General features: G+C 43.0%; 1 protein-coding gene across 1 annotated transcript in view; it reads right to left on the minus strand.

Annotated features, from left to right (window-relative positions):
* Positions 1-22,291, minus strand: part of LOC132383580 (exostosin-1-like) — a 321,695-nt gene that overhangs the window by 72,800 nt on the left and 226,604 nt on the right. The window contains exon 2 of the mRNA XM_059954726.1: positions 2,432-2,525. Coding sequence (XP_059810709.1) covers positions 2,432-2,525 — 94 coding nt within the window. The remainder of the gene's footprint in view (positions 1-2,431; positions 2,526-22,291) is intronic.

Below are 22,291 nucleotides of genomic sequence, written 5' to 3' on the forward strand. Positions count from 1 at the left end.
ATTTCATTACCAGAGTGGTGAATCTGTGGAATTTGTTGCCACAGGCAGTTATGGTCTGAATCATTAAGTATATTTAAGGCATAGTTTCATAGATTATTGATTAGTCAGGGAATAAATGGAGAAGGCCAGAGATTGGGGCTGAGAGGGAAATTGAATCAGCCTCGACGGAATGGCTGAGCAGACTCGATGGGCCAAATGGCCTAATTCTGTTCCTATATGTTATGGTCTAATTAAAAGAAAGTGTTCCTTTAAGATTTCCAAAGACTATAGAAATCCGTAAGGTCCCCTTCAAGAGGACGTGGATGCTGAGGGGGCAAAAGCAGCATGCACAACTGGGAACAGATGATTTTCTTATGTTAAGAAATTCACAGGAATAGATGCGCAATAATTCTGCTCAAAGGGCTGAATGGTCTGCTCTACCTGTCCCTACTTCCAATCACAAAAGCTGGAAGAGTTGTGATGTATGGGAAAAGTAAGCTAAGGTGGCAGTCCAGCAACATACGCTGTTGGTCTGATGAGCACAAAGTGCTCTGATGCTCACAGACTCACACTCAGGCAGGCTGAGAAGACATTACAAGACAATGTGCAGATCACTTTGTGGAAATTCCTAATGGATCCAAGAAAATAGATCATCAAGTTCAAGTTTAGTTTATTGCCATTCTACCATACGCATGTATCCCACCAAATGAAAAATGTTCCTCCAGACCCACGTGCACAACACAGTACATAAAACTCACACACATAACACATAATGTAATATTACCACAAATAATTTAACAAGCAATAAGGTGCATATACAATACAAATTAAAAAGTAAACAGTATAATGACTAGCGCTTCATTCGTGATGAGACCAGGGAGGTAGCAGGGATTTCAATAGTATTATGACCTGGGGGGAAGAAGCTGTTTCCCATACTAACAGTTCTTGCCCTAATGCTACCATACCTCCCCTCACAGTGGGGGGAGGTCATAGAGATTATTGAACAATGGGAGGGATCATTGATAACACTAAGGGCCAGGCAGTGGTGAATCTGTGGAATTTGTTGCCACAGGCAGTGCATGTAGCGCTCCTGATAAATATCTCTAATGGGGGAAGACAGACCCCGATGGTCCTCTCAGTGGTCCTCACAATCCTTTGTAGGGACCACGGGAAGGGAGAGGAGGATTAGGGCAGGGGGCATTGGGTGGGAAATAGGAGGAACTGACTGCAGAATAGTAAGTAAAGGCAACTAAAGTATGAAGCAGTCGAATAATCCTTCAGGATGAAATGGAATCGGTGGGTTAGAGAATAATTGAATTGAATTTATTTCTTACGTCCTTCATATACATGAGGAGTAAAAATCTTTACGTTACGTCTCCATCTAAATCTGCAATGTGCAATCATAGTAATTTATGATAATTTATACTAAATAGAACAGTTAATGTAATATAGAGTGCACTCAAGTCAGCATGAGTTAATCAGTCTGATGGCCTGGTGGAAGAAGCTGTCCCAGAGCCTGTTGGTCCTGGCTTTTATGCTGTGATACCGCTTCCCAGATGGTAGCAGCTGGAATAGATTGTGGTTGGGATGGTTTGGGTCCCCAATGATCCTATGGGCCCTTTTCACACACCTGTCTTTGTAAATGGCCTGAATCATGGGAAGTTCACAACTACAGATACACTGGGCTGTCCACACCACTCTCTGCAGAGTCCTGCGATTGAGGGAGGTACAGTTCCCAAACCAAGCAGTGATGCAGCCAGTCAGGATGCTCTCAATTGTGCCCTTGTAAAAAGTTCTTAGGATTTGGGGGCCCATACCAAACTTCCTCAACTGTCTGAGGTGAAAGAGGTGCTGTTATGCCTTTTTCACCACATAGCTGGTGTGTACAGACCACGAGGTCCTCAGTGATGTGGATGCCGAGGAACTTGAAGCTGTTTACCCTCTCAACCCCACATTCACTGAAGTCAATAGGGGTTAGCCTGTCTCCATTCCCCCTGTAATCCACAACCAGCTCCTTTGTTTTTGTGACATTGAGGGAGAGGTTGTTTTCTTGACACCACTGTGTCAGAGAGATGACTTCTTCCCTGGAGGCCATCTCATTATTGTTTGAGATTAGGCCAATCAATGAGGTGTCATGGGCAAGTTTAATTAGCAGATTGGAGCTGTGAGTGGCAATATAGTCATGGGTATACAGGGAGTAAAGGAGGGGACTCAGTACACAGCCCTGAGGGGCTCCTGTTTTGAGAGTCAGAAGGTTGGAGGTGAGGGAGCCCACTCTTACAACCTGCTGGTGATGTGACAGGAAGTCCAGGATCCTGCTGCACAAGGCAGGGTCAAGGCCTGTCTTGAACTAAAGCAGAGAGGGAGAGGGGGAGAGGGAGAGAGAGAGAAAACAAAAAAAAACACATACACGCACACCACCTGCTCCCTCCCCCCACCACCATTGTGTTACCTGAAGAGATTCTAGAAATCGGAAAGAACCCAGTCTTCTCCCTCTAGGAACAAGGCAGAAAGTGGAATTGTGCAGCAGTTCCTGATAGTCATACCTAGGGGTTAAAGACCAAAGCATAGCAAATTAGGCTCTTAACTCTCAGTTGCATGGGTCACACTTACTTTAACAAAAAAAACTTGTGCCAATGCCCTGGTTCTCTGACAACTCTGCACCATTCAATTTCTGATATTTTATATTTTCCCCACTTTGGGGGGGGGGGGGGGACTACATTTCTGCTGCCAAGCCCATGAAATCTGGAATCACCTATTAAAACATTCCTGCTTCTCTTTCATTCCTTGATACTCCTTTAACCCTTAAAGCTGTTAAACAAACCAGAAAAAGTTGGCAGAGCAGCTGTGGAAAGAGAACAGTTCAGGTGGAATACATTTCATATTTCAAAAATGGCTGTGAAGGGATTCTCAAGGACAAGACAGACACTTCATAAATTCAACAGTTTCTTTTTAATGACATACAGTATTTTCACCACCTGCTTACCCTCTAGTTTATGTCCCTTCCTGAACCCTTCTCTCATTTTTAAAGACGGACCTCAAAACCCATCTCTTTGGTTGAGCCTTTTTCAGCCATAATAATATCGGGTGTCAAGTTTTATTGCAAAGTGCCTTGAAATGCTTTACCACATAGTTATTAAATGAATACATGATGTTGTGGTTTGAGTTTTGTAATATATCCTCAGTAACTCACTGATCGGACGGACCCCACGGTGAGTTAGAGATACAGCATAGAAAGGCTTCCGACCCTTCAAGCTGCACTGCCCACTAATCCCCCATTTAACCCTGAACTAATCATGGGACAATTTACAATGACCTACTAACCGGTTCGTCCTTAGACAGTGGGAGGAAACCAGAGGACCCGGAGAAACGCCGCGTATTCCATGGGGATGCTGTACAAATTCCTCACAGGTGACGTCAGAATGGAACTCCGAACTCCGGCAGCACAAGCTGTAATAACGTCGTGCTAACCGCTTCGTTACCATGGCGCCAAAGTCAAACAGTTCCATTCAGGCTCTCCCGCTGACCATTTGGGTGGGAGTAAGAGGGGAGGCTGGGGTAGTGCTACCAACTGGTGAAGGTGATGAGGGTGAGGGAACGGGTCTTGATGCTCAGGAGGCAGAACCAGGTGTGGAATTGTCAAACTCGTGTTGAACATCTAAAGGTCAAATGCCATCGGTTCTGTTTAAGTAGGGAGTCTGCCTCCATAATTCTGGTTGCAGTTTATATACCACCGGCTGACATTAATCAAATACTTGCGATATTGCATGATGCCATCTCCAAATTAAGAAACAGTCCAATCTGACACATTTCAAATCATAGTCGGGGACTTCAACCATGCTTTTTGAAGAAATCCTTGTCCAATTACCATCAGCATATAACCTGTAGCACCAGAGGTCCCAACATAGTAAACCACTGTTTGACTAAGGAATGCCTAGCGTTCCATGCCCAGATCGCATTTTGCTAAATCTGATCACTTGGCTGTCCTTCTCATACTGGCAGACAGACAAAGTCTAAAGAGATTAGGACAACAACGAGGTGGTTGCTGAAGACAGAAGAGCAATTACAGGATTGTTTTGAGTTGGTGGATTAGACCATATTCAAGTTCTCATCTGTGGATCTGAATGAATACACCAGGGTTGTAAAGGACTTTATTAAAACAGTTGAAGACAATCTGAAATCATTCAGAGTCTTGCTCAAGCAGAAACCCTGGATGAACCATGAGATCACAAGCTGCTGAGGACAGGAGCAGAGGCGTTCAAGTCTGGTGATCAAGAAGGTTACAAGAGGCCCAGGTATGGTCCAGAGGTCCAGAAAACCACCTCACGGACAAAGTGGCATTTCCGGACTAAACTTCAACCATTGAAGGATGCTCGACAATTATGGCAGGGCTTGAAAGCTATCACCTCTTATAATGCTTTTGACTGCTGACCCACGACAGTGCTGCAACACACAGCTCAATCCACATCATCAGGTTCGCCGATGACACGACCATGGTGGGTCTCATCAGCAAGGACGACAAGTCAGCTTACAGAGAGGAGGTGCAGCGGCTAATGGACTGATGCAGAGCCAACAACCTGTCTCTGAATGTGAACAAAACAAAAGAGATGGTTGGTGACTTCAGGAGGGCACGGAGCGACCACTCCCCGCTGAATATCGACGGCTCCTTGGCAGAGATCATTAAGAGCACCAAATTTCTTGATGTTCACCTAGTGGAGAATCTCACCTGGTCCCTCAACACCAGCTCCATAGCAAAGAAAGCCCAGCAGTGTCTCTACTTACTGCGAAGACTGAGGAGAGTCCATCTCCCACCCCACATCCTCATCACATTCTACAGGGGGTTGTATTGAGAGCATCCTGAGCAGCTGCATCACTGCCTCGTTTGGGAATTGCACCATCTCAGATCGCAAGACCCTGCAGTGGATAGTGAGGTCAGCTGAGAAGATCATTGGGGTCTCTCTTCCCACCATCACGGACATTTACACTACACGCTGCATCCACAAAGCAAACAGCATCATGAGGGACCCCACGCACCCCTCATACAAACTCTTCTCCCTCCTGCCCTCTGGAAAAAGGCTCGAAGCCTTCGGGCTCTCACAACCAGACAGTGCAACAGTTTCTTCCCCCAAGCTATCAGACTCCTCAATACCCAGAGCCTGGACTCTACTGAACCTGAACCTGAGTAAGCCTGAACCTCACTGCCCTATTGTCCTGTTTATTATTCATTGTAATGCCTGCACTGTTTTGTGCACTTTATGCAGTCCTGGGTAGGTTTGTAGTCTAGTGTAGTTTTTTTCTGTGTTGTTTTTTACGTAGTTCAGTCTAGTTTTTGTACTGTGTCATGTAACACCATGGTCCTGAAAAACGTTGTCTCATATTTACTCTGCACTGTACCAGCAGTTATGGTGGAAATGACAATAAAAGTGGCTTGACTTGACTAATGTAAAATCAAGCAACAAAGGCGACAACAGGGTTTCGCTTCCAGATGAACTCAACGCCACTTTGAACATCAAACAAGGAGGGACCATCATGAACTCTCACAGTGCCCGATGATCACCTGATTTCAGTCTCTGAGGCCAATGTGTGAGGGTGATCCCATGAAAATCATCCAGGGTACTTGGCCACGTGTTAAAGACCTGTGCCGGACTGTTCACTGAGATTTTTAACCTCTCACTCCGGCAGTCTGAGCTATCTGCCTGCTTCAAGCAGACTTCACTTATACCGGTGCCTAAGAAGAACGTGGTAACCTGCCTCAATGACTATCATTTGCTAGCACTGACATCTACAATGATAAAGAGTTTTGAGAGGTTGGTGATGAAACGTATCAACTTCTGCCTGAGACCAACTTGGAAATGCTCCAATCTGTCTACCGGCACAACAAATCCACAGCAGATGTCATCTCATTGGCTCTACACTCAACCCTGGAACATCTGGACAGCAGAGATACATGCATCAGGCTGCTCTTCGTCGATTACAGCTCGGCACTCAATACTATCCTCCTCTCAAAACTAATCAGTAAGCTTCAAGACTTTGTCCTCAATACCTCTTTGTACAACTGGATCCTGGATTTCCTCACTTGCAGATCCCAGTCAGTTCAGATTGGCACCAATCTCCATCAGCCCAGGTGCACCACAAGGTTGTGTGCTTAGCCCCCTGCTTTATTCATTTTTATATTTATGACTGTGTGACTAACCACAGCTCCAATGCCAACTTCAAACTTGCTGACAACACCACTGCTGTAGGCCGAATCATAGGTGATGATGAATCAGCATATAGGAGGGAGACTGAAAATCTGGCTGAGTAACACCACAGAAAACAACCCCATAACATCAACAAGACCAAGGAGCTGATTACTGACTTCAGGAGGAGGTAACCAGAGGTCCATGAGCTGGTTCTCGTTGGAGGATCAGAGTTGGAAAGGGTCATCAACTTTAAATGCCATTTTGGAGGACCTGTCATTTGGCCCAGCATGCAAGTGCAATTATGAAGAAAGAAACTGTACAAACGCAAAAAGAAAGAAATAATATTAATAAATTAATAAGAAATAAGTATCGAGAAAATGAGATATAGAGTCCTTAAATGTGACTGCATAGGTTGTGTACACATTTCAATGATGGAGCAAGTGAAGTTGAGTGAAGCTAACCCCTTTGATGGTTGAGGGGTAATAACTGTTCCTAAACCTGGTGGTGTGAGTCCTGAGGCTCCTGTATCTCCTTCCTGATGGCAAAGTGAGATGAGAACATGGCCTAGATGGTGGGGGTCCCTGATGATGTATGTTGCCTTCATGTGACAGCACGCCATTTAAATGAGATCAGTAATGGGGAGGACTTTACCCGCGATGGACTGAGCTGTATCCACCTCTTTATTTAGGATTTTCCATTCAGGGGCATTGGTGCTTCCATACCAGGCTGTGGTGCAACCAGTCAGTCACTACACATCTTTAGAAGTTTGTCAAACTTTTAGATGACTCTTTGAATCTTCACAAATTTCGAAGTCTGATGAGAACTTTCTCATGGACCTCTGGTTTCCTCCTCCTGAAATGAGAAATCAGACCTTGGTCTTGCTGACATCGAGTGAGAGGATCGCTGTGATGCCACGCAGCCAGATTTTCAATCTGCCTCCAATATGCTGTTTTGTCACCAGCTTTGATTCGGACAAAATTCCAGTTTAAGATGGCACTGCTGTGGCAGGTGACCGCTTACTGGTGGTTCAAAAGCAAAGAAATTTGACTAAAAACATGACTAATACTGCTTTTTTGAAGTAAGTTGTCATAAACTATCACGGAAAACAATGAAGAGGCGAGGGAAGGTGAAGTGAATTTGAGAGCTGAGCATGCAGATGGAGTTGGAACTGTGCTGGTGAGGGGGAGGCAGAGGCTGAGGAGTTTAGATGCCTGTCCAACTAACCCAGGAGGGAGGCTGGATCACTCTAAGCGCCGAGCCGATTTGCAGAGGTCAAGAACGGTTTCTTCGACGGTGAAATCCAGGCCCGAAGCGAATAGCTGGGAGCGATTTGCCCCAGGTCCTAATGTGAGGTTTGATCCACTATCTGGACAATTTAAAGGTCGGCCCAGATAGACAGGGTGTCGAGAGTCGGGCCGATGTCGCTGACCCTCCCATGATGTTCACTCCTCTCCCTGTGATTCTGAGGCAGTGAGACTGCCTGCAGCTGCTGTGCTTCTTGTCTGCGAACTTCGTGGTGATTTGCCCCTCTAGTACGATGAACTAACACTGAGGCTTTGGGCCTACTCCGAGCTGCCCTGGGGATTTGGATCTAAGGATTCAATTTGGTTTGCAATGCTGTTGCTGTTGCTCACTTCTGTTTTTTTGCGTGATTTGTGTTTTTTTCCTCTTTCTCTGCATGTTGGGGTTGGTCTTTATTCTTTTTTAATTGGGCTCTTTCTGGTTTCTTGCTTTTAAGCTGCCTGTAAGCAGACAAATCTCAAGGTTGTATAATTTATACATTCTTTGATAATAAATGCACCTCTAATCTTCGAATCCCATTAGCTTTATTTGTCACATGAACAGTGAAACAATGGAACATATAGTGATATGTGTCATTTGCATCGATGACCAACACAGACCGAGGGTGCGCTGGGGCAGTCCGTAAGAGTTGCCACATTTCTGGCATCAACAAAGCACACCTACAACTTACTAACAGTGACTTGTGAATCCTTGGAACGTGCAAACTCCTTACAGACAGCAGTGGGAATTGAACTTGGATCGCTGGCACTGTAAAGCATTATACTAAACACTAGACTACTGTGCTGCCCTAGAAGCTACTCATCATTTACCAATTCCAAAATAACTATCAATTCAAAACTTATACCCAAGTATTACTAAAAGGGGAAGTACCTGGCTTGTGTAGGCGAATATAGTTGTCATCTGTTTCATCAGAGTATCCGCGCTGCTATTTCACTGCCGCCAGATAAAATTACATCAACCCAAATGCAGAGGATCTAGCAGAGAGGCCATGCTGCTAATTTAACTGTGACCCTGATGAAATTCCAGATCCAATCTCCTCTGCAAATGGCACAACAGCTCGTTGACAGCCCCAAATAATTCAGTCTAATGATACTAACTCCAATTTATTGCAAGGCATAAAAATTGTAGCAAAATAAATCAGTCAAAGAGTATTACTCCCTCTGGTATCTTTAAGCTGCTCTTTAAGACCAACACAACAAAGCTTTTTTATAATTCTTAGTGTTCTTTGTGAGTGATGAAAGCAAACTTGGTGATGCAAGATCACAGAGCTTATTCCAGTAAAAGGGATATTAACTAATTATGGCTCACGGATTGTACCTTTCTCCGGAGATTTATCATGTATGAACAAGGCTTTTGTTCAAAGCCACAAGGAAGCATATCGAATGTGGCATTGTTAGAACACAATTGCTTCCTCTCATTTCTGGTTCCACAAATGCAAAAAAACAGCTAAACATTTCAATAATGAAGAACCTACCCTCTGTTCGCTCCGCCAAACAGATTAATTACCAGAGGCATCAATCTGGCCAGCTGTACTGTAGTTAGGCAGACCGCATAATCACTTATCATCTAAGTAAAATAAAATACTATCTATAGAAATATATCCCTGACAGAATCAGAATCAGGTTTAATATCACTGGCATATGTCGTGAAATTTGTTGTTTTGTGGCTGCAGTGCATTGTAATACATAATTATAAAAACTGCAAATTATAATAAGTGTGTATGTGTATATATTTTTATATGTACACACACAGACACACACACACACAGACAGACACACACTCACACACAGACACACACACACACACATACACCTTAGTTTACATCTAACTGGAGTTATGTTCTGCGAAGTGAAGCAGAGCTATGGAATATCCTCACAATTCTGAGACTGAAAACCATTTGAACAAATATTCTGAACGTATATGAATACATAACATCATTCTAAATTCCTCACCCAACTTCAGGGTTCTTCAAAGCAAATACAGAGGGTTGTAAACTCTGCCAGTTCCACCCTGGGCACTGGCCTCCCCACCGCTGAGGGCAGCTTCAAGGACCGATGCTTCAGAAAGGCTGCATCCATCATTAAGGACCTCCATCACCCAAGACATGCCCTCTTCTCATTGCTACCATCAGGAAGGAGGTACAGGAGCATGAAGGCACACACTCTGCGTTTTAGGAGCAGCTTCTTCCCCTCTGCCATCAGATTTCTGAATGGACAATGAGCCCATGCTCACTTCCTCACTATTTTTGCTCCCTTTTTTGCACAACTTAATAATTTACTTTTAATTTTAGTATATAAATATATTTCTTATAATTTATGGTATATTTTCTATATTGCCTTGTACTGTTTTGACAAAACAACAAATTTCACAACATAAACACAAGAAAGTCTTCAAATGCTGGAAATCCAGGGGAAAACATAAAATGCTGGAGGAACTCAGCGGGTCAGGCAGAATCTATGGAGATGAATAGATAGTCAATGTTCCACGGCATATGTCAGCGATAATAAACCTGATTCTGAGATATACAAGCAGCATATCATTCTTCTAATTAGTAAATTGGGAATCTACTTCTGTCTCTTTAAGTTCATTCATGGGTTGTGTTGACACCTTCAGTACATTTTGTGCATTCAGAAACTCATAGGGTTAGAAAGAAAGTAATTTTTCCTTCTGAACTTTAAAAGTTTCTGAATGCAGGAGATGCTCTCCATGACTGATGGTCTCCGTGATCAAGGTTCCACGGGGGGGCTGTGAAGTGTTTAAGTGGAAACAGAGCTACTCTTAATTTCCATTCTGACATTTGTATTCATAGTGTTGACAAATGAAGCTAACTTTACTTGGTCTGGTATGGACTGAGAAAATTAAATTATCCTGCATTTTCCACAGCCATTGCACCGCTGGGGCCAGAACATGATTCTATTACATGTCAGTAGCATTAATCTTTTATAACCATTTATTAGGTTTTCATGTCTGGGGTGTGACACCATTAACAAATGAATTTAATCCAAACTATAATCGCGTGCTTACAGTGAGCAGTATGTAGCATGTCCTTTCCCCTGTGATGCCCCTGTCTCACTAAGTAAGAAACAAAACTTTGAATTTCATAATTAATATTGGGAATTATATTGTTACACTAATAATCCATTGGAGAATCAGAACTGAGTTATTAGCTGGGCAGGGAGAATTTGATTTCAGATTTTAGAAAATCTGGAGACACCAAGCTCAACATTAACTAAAGAGATTCTGCAGATGCTGGAAAACTTGAGCAACACACATAGAATGGTGTAGGAATTTGGCCTGCAGGCAGCATGTAGATGAGAGGTCATGGGTTACAGGTGAAAGGTGGAAAGTTTAAGGGGAACATGAGCAAGGAGCTTCTTCACTTGGGGGCTGGTGAGAGTCTGGAATGAGCTGCCAGTAGAAGCTGCGGATGATTTCAACATTTCAGGGAAATTTGGATAGGTACGTGGATGGGAGGGGTATGGAGGGCTCCGGTCTGAGTGCAAGTTGTTGGGACTAGGCAGATTAATGGCTTGGTACAGACTAGATGGCCCGAAGGGCCTGTTTCTGAGCTGCAGTGTGACTTTCCCTATAGAGAAGGGCTTCCGAACGATTTTTATGCCAGGGACCAATGCCATTAAGTAAAGGGTCCATGGACCCCGGGTATAGAGGGAAATAAACCTGTAAACAGTTTTGGACTGAGTCTGTTGATTTCCTTCCATCGATGTTGCCCAACTTATTGATTTCCTCCAGCATTTTCTTGGTACAGTTCAACATAAACCCGACTGGGTACAAAGCTAGCTTGAGCAAATTTTTCTTCGCAGGGCTGATTGTAGGTACTAATCCAGTAAGTCTTCCCTGAACTGCTGTCAGTACATTGATATGCTTCCCTAAGTGATGACATCAGTGCTGCACAGGGTACTCCAGGGCCACCACTATAGTTAGCGCCATGCTATTACAGCTCAGGGCACCGGTTCCAGCGTCCTCTGCAAGGAGTCCGTTTGTCCTCCCTGCAGACTGCATGGATTTTCTCGGGTGCTCCGGTTTCCTCCCACATTCCAAAGATGTACAGTTAGTAGGCTCATTGGTCATTGTAAATTGCCTTGTGATTAGGCTTGGGTTAAATCAGGGCGGAGCAGTTCAAAGGGACAGAAGAGCCTATTCTGCACCATCTCAATAAATAAATAAATCTATGTGCTCTCACCAATACTCTCTGAAACAACCTGCCTATTTTGTATACAAGTTCCATACAGCGTTCTGTCAGCTTCCCCAATGACTCGTTACAGCTCCATCGAGCCACGCACCCTCCGTTAGTCGGGCTTTTCTCTACAGGAAACAACCTAAGTTTGTCTAACCCATCAAATCAATTCATTCTGATCAATGAAACCTTAACAAATCTAAAAACAGATCAGCTCTTGCACAAGCCACTTCTTTTAAAGCCCTTCTCATTCCCAGATTACAATTATACTTGATTGTTACTTCTAGCCTCTATAGCAGGGGTTCCCAACCTTTTTTATGCCAAGGACCAACACCATTAAGCAAGGGGAACCCCTGCTAACATAACAAAGACTGATCAAGTCAAGTCAATGTTATTATCATTTCGACCATAACTGCTGGTACAGTGCAAAGTAAAAATGAGATGACGTTTTTTCATTATTAACTCTCCAGACTTCCCTGTTCTATAACAACTCTTTTCAAATGCCTCACTGGGAAAGGCTCATGGTAACCACATCCACACACTCACTGTGGGACACATGACCTTGATAAGGTTGGACGGTGGGGGGGGGGGGGGAAATAGAATAGCTGTCACAATGAATGATAACAGATTCCAACTGGACCAGTTACTCCAGGGAAGACTTCCAGAAGCCTTTCACTTCAGCACCTACTTGGTCACGTGCTCTTCATGCCTGAGCAATCATTGCCACAAATTCTCAAGACATTGCTGTGGATCATACTGAGCATCGAGACTGTTGTGACATGCTGCAAACATTAAAAATTAAATGGCATAGCTGATTCAGGTGTTCTCTCCCACTTAATATATTACTGGTGGTGTTGCAGGTTACGGTTCTCCAGTTGGAGGGTCATGGATTTAAGTCTCAGTTTAAAGACATTGGCATTAAATTGCTAGTATGATGTTGAGATTCATCCTACGATGCGCTGGGATGCATCATCAGTGATGTAACCTGGGGTCACCATGTGTTACAGAACTTTCAACATCAGACACCCTCGTCCCAGGGTTGATCAGGCCCCGGCTGGTGTCCCAGCAGTATTCATCCACGGGTCACTCCCCTTGATCCATAGCGATCAGGAGGCTCGCTCAGCAACTTCTGTGATAGTCCTGTGAGGAATGGGGAAATATGTAGCAATGCTGAATTTGCAAGTCATACATCAGGGTTCCCAGCCGTTATTATGCCATGGAGCCTTGCCATTAACCGAGGTGTCGGTGGACCCCAGGTTGGCAACTCCTGTCCTAGATGGGCTCACAGAGGGAAGCATTGTTAACAAGGGAGGTGGTGTTGTTGAGAGAGAAAGAAGAGAAGAGTCAAGTCAAGTCACTTTCTATTGTCAAGTCGACCATAGCTGCTGGTACAGTACACGGTAAAAACGAGACATTTTTCAGGACCATGGTGCTACATGAAACAGTACAAAAACTACACTGAACGACGTAAAAACAACACAGAAAAAAACTACACTAGACTACAGACCGACCCAGGACTGCATAAAGTGCACAAAACAGTGCAGGCATTACCATAAATAATAAACAAGACAATAGGCACAGTGGAGGGCAGTAAGTTGGTGTCAGTCCAGGCTCTGGGTATTGAGGAGTCTGATGGCTTGAGGGAAGAAACTGTTAGATAGTCTGGTCATGAGAGCCTGAATGCTTCGGTCCCTTTTCCCAGAAGGAGAAGAGTTTGTATGAGGGAAGAGGAGAAAGAAAAGGAGCAAGGATGTGGCTGATATTTTTGTTTGTTTCTGAATGAACACTATTCATTTTACTTTGGTGTGAGGCTATAGAACACTGCATCACAGAAGGTCAAAGAGTGACAGAAAAGTACAGCACAGAAACAGGCCTTTCAGCCCATCCAGTCCATGCAGACACACTTAAACTGCCTACTCCCATTGACCTGCACCTGGACCATAGCCCTCCATACCCCTACCATCCATGTACCTGTCCAAAATTCTCTTAAATGTTGACATCGAGTTCACATGCACTACTTGTGCAGGCAGTTTGTTCCACACTCTCACCAGCTACTGAGTGAAGAAGTTCTCCCTCATGTTCTCTCATGTAAACTTTTCACCTTTCACCCTTAACCTATAATCGCTAGTTGTTAATCCCAACTGCAGTGGAAAAGGCCTGCTTGCATTAACCCTATCTACACCATGCATAATGTTGAAAGCCTCTATCAAATCTCTTCTCAATCTTCAACCTCCAAGGAATAAAGTCCTAATCTATTCAATCTTTCCATATAACTCAGGTCATCCAGGCCCAGCAATATCCTTGTAAACTTTCTCTGCACTCTTTCAACCTTATTTACATCTTTCCAAAACTGCACACAATACTCCAAATTAGGCCCCACTAACGTCTTTAACATAACATCCCATCTCCTGTACTCAATACTTTGATTTATGATGCCCAATGTGTCAAAAGCTTTCTTTATGACTCTATCTACAAATGCCATCACTTTCAATGAATTATGGACCTGTATTCCCAGATCCCTTGGTTCTACCACACTTCCCAGTGCCCTAACATTAACTGTGTAAGACCTACCCTGGTTGGTCCTACTGAAGCACAACACCTCACACTTGTCTCCATTAAATTCCATCTGCTACTTTTCAGCCCATTTTTCCAGCTGGTGCAGATCCTGATGCAAGCTCCGGTAGTCCTCCTCGCTGTCCACTACACCCCCATTCTTGGTGTCATCCGCAAATTTGCTGATCCAGTGAACCGCATTATCATTCAGATCACTGATATAGATGGCATCGATATCAGCACCGATCCCTGTGGGACTTCACGAGCCACAGGCTTCCAGACAGCACTCTCTGGCTTCTCTTAAAACACCAGTGACTAATCCAATCTACTACCTCATCTTGAATGCCCAGCAACTGAACCTTCTTAACTCACCTCCCACGCGGTACCTTGTCAAGTGCCTTGCTAAGGTCCATGTAGACAACATCCACTGCCTTGCCTTCATCAACTTTCCTGGTAGGTCACTCAGCCTGTATCATGCCTTTGAAAGAGTTGTTCAATTAGCTGTTTCTATACTGCAGCTCTTCACATTTCCCCAGCACCCTTTCAGTGAAATGTATTAAAGCATTTGAAACTTCGCCAACTTTTGCGGCTGTGATTAGAAGTACTTTGAAACTTTCTGTAGACAAACCAATACCACACCTGGACATGGTACCAATGGGATTAGAAACTGCTGGGAACATTGAGGAGGTCAGAAGGAGTCTGTGTCTGTGGTCTGGAAAACAGTTAACATATGGTACTGGCAAGCCAAAACAATCAATGCCTATTTGTCTGCTGACAAACAATCCCAGGCTGACTTTCACTGATTGATCCCTCTTCCAATCAATGCCTTGAATATTCCTTGGGGAAGCAATTTAAATAGTTCTGCTTTGGGACATACAGTTGAGTTTTGAATTTTGAGATTTGCAGTTGTGTGGTTTTACTGAATGAAGGAGCATTTCAAGTTCTGGTTTTGTTTTATCTCCTGGCTTCAGGTCTCATCAGTAGTTCTAGGCGAGTGAACACAACACATTCCAGGTGGATAATTGTTCATCAGGACAGATCTGTTGAAAGGTCAAATATCTGAAACTGTGGGTGACATTGAACTGATCAAAGTTAGAGGTTCCATTCAGAGCAATGACCATCCATTAATTTTATCTACGCTACCGTTCCCTCTAAGCCGCATAGGTGCGTGGCAGCACAGAAGCTGAAATGCTCCACACACGTGCCCTTTGTTGCCGCGCAGCTGGAATAAAGACAGACGAGAACATGTTTAAGGAACATGAGAGATTTTTTTTTGTTGCACTATATTTTGTTGTATACTTCAATTAATATTTAAAAACTATTACAAATTTCTCACAAGGATTTTCCTGTCATTAAAACTGTTGGTGATATTGTGTCAACTGTCAATGGCATTTTGAGGGTAGGGTTAGTTCTCCAGGTGTTTGAAGTATTGCTGCCTTTCAGACCACACTCTTGATTTCAACATGTGGAGGCCCAGAGAGAACGGCTTAGGAACCCTTGCCCTCAACACAGACGGCACTGGAATGTCTGAGCATCTCCAGTTTAAATTTCAAACAACCAAACAGCGAAACATTTCTAAACTTATAATAAGTTGTCACTAACCAATAAAAGCTCCTCACCAAATGTTAAGTCAGACCCTTCAAGATATGCCCTGGACCAGCAACATTTCATTGAAACCCATCTACAAAGATAGATTTGAAATTTAAATAGTAATCTTTTCAACACATTCTAAATGAGAGCCAAAAGTTTTCGATAGATCGGTTTCTAGAAAAAGTCTGATAGGGAACTTAACAAAGTTGCTTGAGATGAGAAAATCCTTCCGAGTAAGTTCTTTGATGCATTTTGTCTCACCTTTTCAAAAACAAAACAGTTAAACATTGAAAGGTTTCTGAAATCAGTCAGGTTTCCTGTTATTCATCAATCCTCAATAATGTATACTGACAGTCGATCAACTAGGCCAAGGAACTGAAATCCATTTTGTGTTCAATTTTTATCTAAGTCCCTACACTCAGAGTCGATCATGCTAGCAATCACTCTCTGGGGTGAAATTGCATCCATTTAGAAATTAGCTTAAACACAAGAGAATCTGCAAATGCTGTAAATCTTGAGCAGCACATACACAAAGCTCAATGCTGGAAATCTTGAGCAAAACCATACACGTGAGGTGGCACGGTAGCATAGTAGTTAACAGAACGCATTACAGTACTGGCGATCTGGGTTCAATTCCCACTGCTGTCCTATAAGGAGTCTGTATGTTCTCAGTGTGACCATGTAGGTTTCCTCTGGGTGCTCCAGTTTCAGCCCACAGTCCAAAGGTGTTCCAGTTGGAAAATTAATTGGTCCTATAATCTACACTCATAGAACAATTAAAGACAGGATCCAAAAAAAATTAAATGGCAATTGAAGGTGTCATTGATTTTTTTTGCACACAGCAGGTTCCAGCCTTATAACAAACAGTTTTCTGGAAGAACTCAGCATGCTGTGCAGCATCTGAGGGAAGAAAGTAATTGTTGATATTCTGGGTTGAAACCTTGCATCAGATTTTCAGCCTGAAGTGTTAGTAATTCCTTTCTGTCCTGCCACAGAGGTGTATGACCCACTGAGTCCCTCTAGCAGAATGTGCATTGTTTCAGCTTCCAGCGTCGGCCATCTCCTATACCTCCAGCTTCCTGCCCAAATGGCCACTGACTGGGATGAAAGACTCTGCACCTTTTGCTATTCACAAACTCTTTATGCACATTGAATCTGACCTATTGCAGAGGTCACTGACCACGTCTCCTGGCTGCGGCAGGACGCCATTTATGGCAAGGGTCTCAATCAGGGCCAATCATGGAATTGCCCAGACACACGAGGGTTTGGCACCTTCCTTGCCTTAGCACTTTTCAAAAAATTATTGTGGACTTCAGACAGGGTATGAGAAGGGAACACACACCAACCCGGGAGAGTGAGCAAGTTCAAGTTCCTGTGTGTCAAGATCTCTGAATTGAATTGAACTGAATTGACTTTACTTTATTGAGGATCTCACCTGGACGTAACATATCGATTCAGCTGTAAAGAAGGCAAGCGGCTATATTTTATGAGGAGTTTGAGGGGATTTGGTATGACACCAAAAACACCCCCAAATTTGTACAGATGTACTATCTGGTTTGGGTGGGGTGGGGGGGAGCAACCTGCACAGGATCGAATTAAGCTGCAGAGAATTGCAAAATTAGCTAGCTCAATCATGGGGACTAGCCTCCATAGTATATAGGTCACCTCCAAAGAGTAATGCCTCGGAAATGTGGCATCCGTGATTAAGGACCCCATTTCCCAGGACACGGCTTCTTCTTATCGTTACTGTCAGGAGACACACACTCAATGACTCAGCACAGCTTCTTCCCCTCTGCCATCGGATTTCTGAATGAACATTGAACCCACAAACACTACCTCACTACCTTTGACGCTGTAAAGTTAACAAATATCATGACATATGCTGGTGATAATAAACCTGATTCTGATTCACCACCTCCAAGATAGTCCTTTCGGCAGCTGCAGAAGCATTGACTCCCAAATTTCTGACTCCTTTCCCCAGCAATTGCTGCAGTGATGGTTAGGCAGTTACAAGCTCTTTGTGGGGCTGCTGATGGGAAACCGTGCAATTTGTGTTTCCGCAACCTGTTTTTCTGTGCAAACTGGAAGAGTACCGTCCCTGAGTAATGCGCAAAAAATGCTGGAGGAACTCAGCAGTTCAGGCAGCATCTATGGAGAGGAATAAAGCGTTAATATTTTGAGTACTACTCTTGAGATAACTTTGCTCATTTTCACGACTCTGTTTGAACGTCATGATTGTGTGCGTACTCAGCGTTGTGTTCAGTGTAGCAGCAATAAGTGAAATCCAATATCTATCGTAGGTACCGGTATGCAAACAAGATACTTCGAGTATTAATTTGCTCTTTACAATCCTGACAACTCTTGCCATTGCTATCCTTGTGCTCTGTTCCAACCTTTAATGTTTAATTCGTCTTCCCCTTCGGTGAACTGAGGTGCTCTCTGAAGCATCTCTTGTCAATGTTGAGTATACATGGTCATTTTTCACACTCTGACATAACTGTTTGTGTCCCATCATTAACATGTTTATCAGGACTTAGCTCATGAACTGAAAGGTTCTGTCTTTAAGTGAAAGATCAAAAATCTTTATACACAGGTGAAGGAGCTTCTTCTGATCTTGACTGTCCCTCTACTGCCTTCGCAGTGCGCATACACAAAGCTATGCAGCAAGTTAAACACCTTCTCAAAAAGCACCTGAGGCAGAAGCTTTCTTCAGGGTTTGTACGTGTTCAAAGTTAAAAGTAAATTTATTATCAAATTACATTTATGGTCAAGTTCAAAGTGCATTGATTATCAAAGTATGTATACATAATACAACTTTGAGATTTGTCTCCTTACAGACAGCCACAAAATAATAAACCTAAAAGAATCCATTTAAAAAAAACTGACAAATAACCGATGTGCAGAGAGAGGAGAAGAAACAAGTTGTGCAAAGGACGAAGCAAGAAAACAGCATTCAGAACAAAAGCGAGTCCATCAACATATAACTGGAGCAGACAGAACAGGCCCACAGCCCAGCCTCAGCCTCAGTTCATTACACAGTGGAGTAAAACGTTGTAGAGCCCGTAGACATGAATTCTATAGCAGCTGGAGCAGACCCACAGCCTCTTCATTGTTTGCAGTTATCATATACCACAATTTTTCACAGAAAAAGTGTTATTAATTAAGTAATGGTATTTTTTGCTTCGTGAAGGGCCAGTAAACTGTCACTCATCCTCAGTAGTGCCATCTTAAACTGGAATATACAACTCTGAGATTAATTTTCTTGTGCTTAGAAAAGGGAGGATGGAATGGAAATGAACGTCCTTCCACTGTGTGCTTCAAATTAGAATCCAAATTAACCCACGCAAGAAATGCAACTTATGTACAGGAGGTGATGTTCACACAAAACAAACTGTACGTCCAGAGGCCTGAATAGTCCTACTATCAAAAATATTCCCTCTATTGCACCCATCTCTTTACCTACTTTCTCTGCTGCTTAAATTTCTCTATCAGTCCTGATGAAATGTCCTGAAATATTAATTATGCTTATTCCTACCAATACTCTCTGACCTGTTGAGCATTGCAGGTATTTTCTCCTTTTATTTCAGACTTCCAGCACCTGCGATCCATTGGGTTTTCAAATGTTTATTTCTAGCTGCAGCCACCTTCTGGGTCCTGGTTTTTAAAAAAATCACTTGCCCCAGCACCAGCACACAGTGGAATGTGGCAACTCTCCAGGTCTTCAACAACAGCAGCTCCCAAACGTGCCAATGCCAACAGCTCAGACATTGCCACGTGACAATGGCACCACCTGCCAATCACATCCAGTCCTGCCGTGGCTGTGTCTTACCCAGGGGTCAACCTCCTGACCTGAGAGCACCTTGGCCTCATGGTATCCTGAGTTCAAAATGGGTTCCCACCACTTTCACAAGAGTTAATTAAGCACGGACAATAATTGTTGGACTTACCAGTAAAAGCTATATTCCAAGATTCTCATAACTGTGCTACGTACCCCGAGAAATTGTGAGCAGCATTATGCCATATTGACTGGTATTTTAAATTCTATAAAAAGCAAACAGCAGCAGGTTTATTTTTTCTGATCTGAGCTTCTTGGTGATCTGTGCAGCCCCTCAAAGGTGCCCAGCCCATCTCATTCACTTGGCCTTTATTAACAAGCTACGTCATTTACTATCTTGTTGTTATTTATATAACAAGAATATTTACATTTATATTTCTAATTTACAGTATTTTATTGGTTTTTCCATGAATTTATTTTTAGTTAAATGCATATCAACCGTGTATGCTTCTGGTCATCTGAGACATTTGCCAAGGCCTTTACAACACAAGCTATTAGAGGTGCATTAGTGATTGAGCACAATTCCTTGTCAGCTGTCTATGGGATGACGCAGTATCAAGGCTTTAAGGATGCTGGAAGCCTCCTGGCTGTAAAGACCAAAAAGCTGAGTGACCAGGGGACTACTGTAAGGGTACAGTGTGAGCAGTTAATGGCTCTGGGCCTTTGCTCACTGGAATTCAGAAGAACCTCATTGAAACCTATCCAATTTTAAAAGGCCTGGGAATCTAAAATAAAAACTGAAAGTGATGGAGAAATCTTACCAAATATTCAAGGATGTTTCCTACAGTGGGGAGTCTCGGACCAGAATAATCTGGACCAGTCTGACCCACCTCAGAATAGAGAGCCATCAATTTAGAATGGAGATGAGAAGGAATACCTTCAGCCAGAGAGTGGTGAATCTGTGGAATTTGTTGTCAAGTCATTGGGTATATTTACGGCAGAGGTTGATAGATTCATGATTAATCAGGGCACGAAGGGAAATGTGGAGAAGGCAGGAGACTGGAGCTAAGAGAAAGAATGGATCAGCCAAGATGAAATGGCAGAGCGGACTCAATGGGCTAAATGACTCAATTCTGCTCCTATATCTTATGGTGTATTCAGAGAATAAATTGACCGTTATTCATTGCTGCTTTGTGGCACTCTGTGGTGTGGTAATAAGGTATCAGATGCCACACAGTCCTTACAATTACTTCCAAGGGCAAACAGTGCCTCTATTTAACACCACTCTCCGGTAATAATGTACCATTTAGCAAGAACTGCTTCACTGGCTGTAAGGCAAGACTGGAAATGCAAATGGCACCACAGAAATTCAATTATTTATTGGAAGAACTGACGCAGGATAATGGAATGAATCAACAGTTGAAAATGCTCTAGGAAATGGAAGAAACGGAGGTACTTGGAAGGATTGCTGAGTTGAACTTCACTCAAGTTGACAAAAGCATTTAGAATATTTCCTTTCCCCAAAATTTCTCGGGGACATGGCCATTAATCTCAAGTGCAGAGGCTAAGTCAAAAGCTGAAGGGATCTCTTTAAGAGTCTGCTCGAAACATGTATAAAATATGAATTAACCTCAGAAATAATCCTCACTGGTCAAATGTGATTAATAATTTATAATCAGTGCTACAGTAGCAAGCAAACGTGGAGAGAAATTGTTAACTCCCATCTTAAGGTGTCCAAAAACTAATTGTAATGCCAGACAATGGTAACGACTTAAGTCTGAAAATCATCTCATGCCTGCTTCAAGCACTTTAATCGGCTGCTCTGCATGTGCAAGCACACTCTACCTAGCAGTTCTATTGAAAATGTACCACCCCGCATGGGTATAAGGAATCATATCTGGACTGTTTCAGGAATGTGCATTCATTTTTGATATTTTATTCAAACTCTTTCCCTTACCTCCCACTTTTCACTGAAGAATAAAGTTCATAGTAAATCTATTATCAAAGTACATTTATATCACTATATATGACACTGAGATTCATTTTCTTGTCAGCATACTCACTAAATCTATAAAGTAGTAACGATAACAGAATCAACGAAAGACTGCCCAACTTGGGCATTCAATCAGGGTGCGGAAGACAACAAGCTGTGCATGTACAAAAAGAAGAAATAATAATAGTAAATAAATAAGCAATAACTATCGAAAACATGAGATGAAGAGTCTTTGAAAGTGGTTTTTCTTTGGTTGCAGGAACATTTCAATAAGGGGAGAAGTGAAGTTGGGTGAAATTATCCCTTTTGGTTCAAAGCCTGATGGTTGAGGGGTCATAACTGTTTCTGAACCTGGAGATGTGAGTTTCAAGGCTCCTGAACTTCCTTCCTGATGGAAGCAGTGAGAAGAAAACATGTCCTGGCAGCATCGATAAGGAGAAGCACAGTCGACGTTTCCAGCCAAGACCATTTTCATGACGACAGTGTTTCATGTAGATGTGCTCAGTGGCGGAGAGGGCTTTACCTGTGATGGACTGGGCTGTATCCAATATTTTCTGTAGGATTTTCCATTCAAGGGGATTGGTGTTTCCATACCAGGCTGTGATGCAGCTCATCAACATACTCTCCACCACACACAGCTTCCCCAAATTACAATTGAATTGCATTTTCTTTCTGCAGAATGCATTTGGAAAAGAACTGTGTTAAATTGTTTAGTGCTTTGA

The sequence above is a fragment of the Hypanus sabinus genome, chromosome 30 (genome assembly GCF_030144855.1).
Source record: "Hypanus sabinus isolate sHypSab1 chromosome 30, sHypSab1.hap1, whole genome shotgun sequence".
NCBI classification, from domain to species: Eukaryota; Metazoa; Chordata; class Chondrichthyes; order Myliobatiformes; family Dasyatidae; genus Hypanus; species Hypanus sabinus.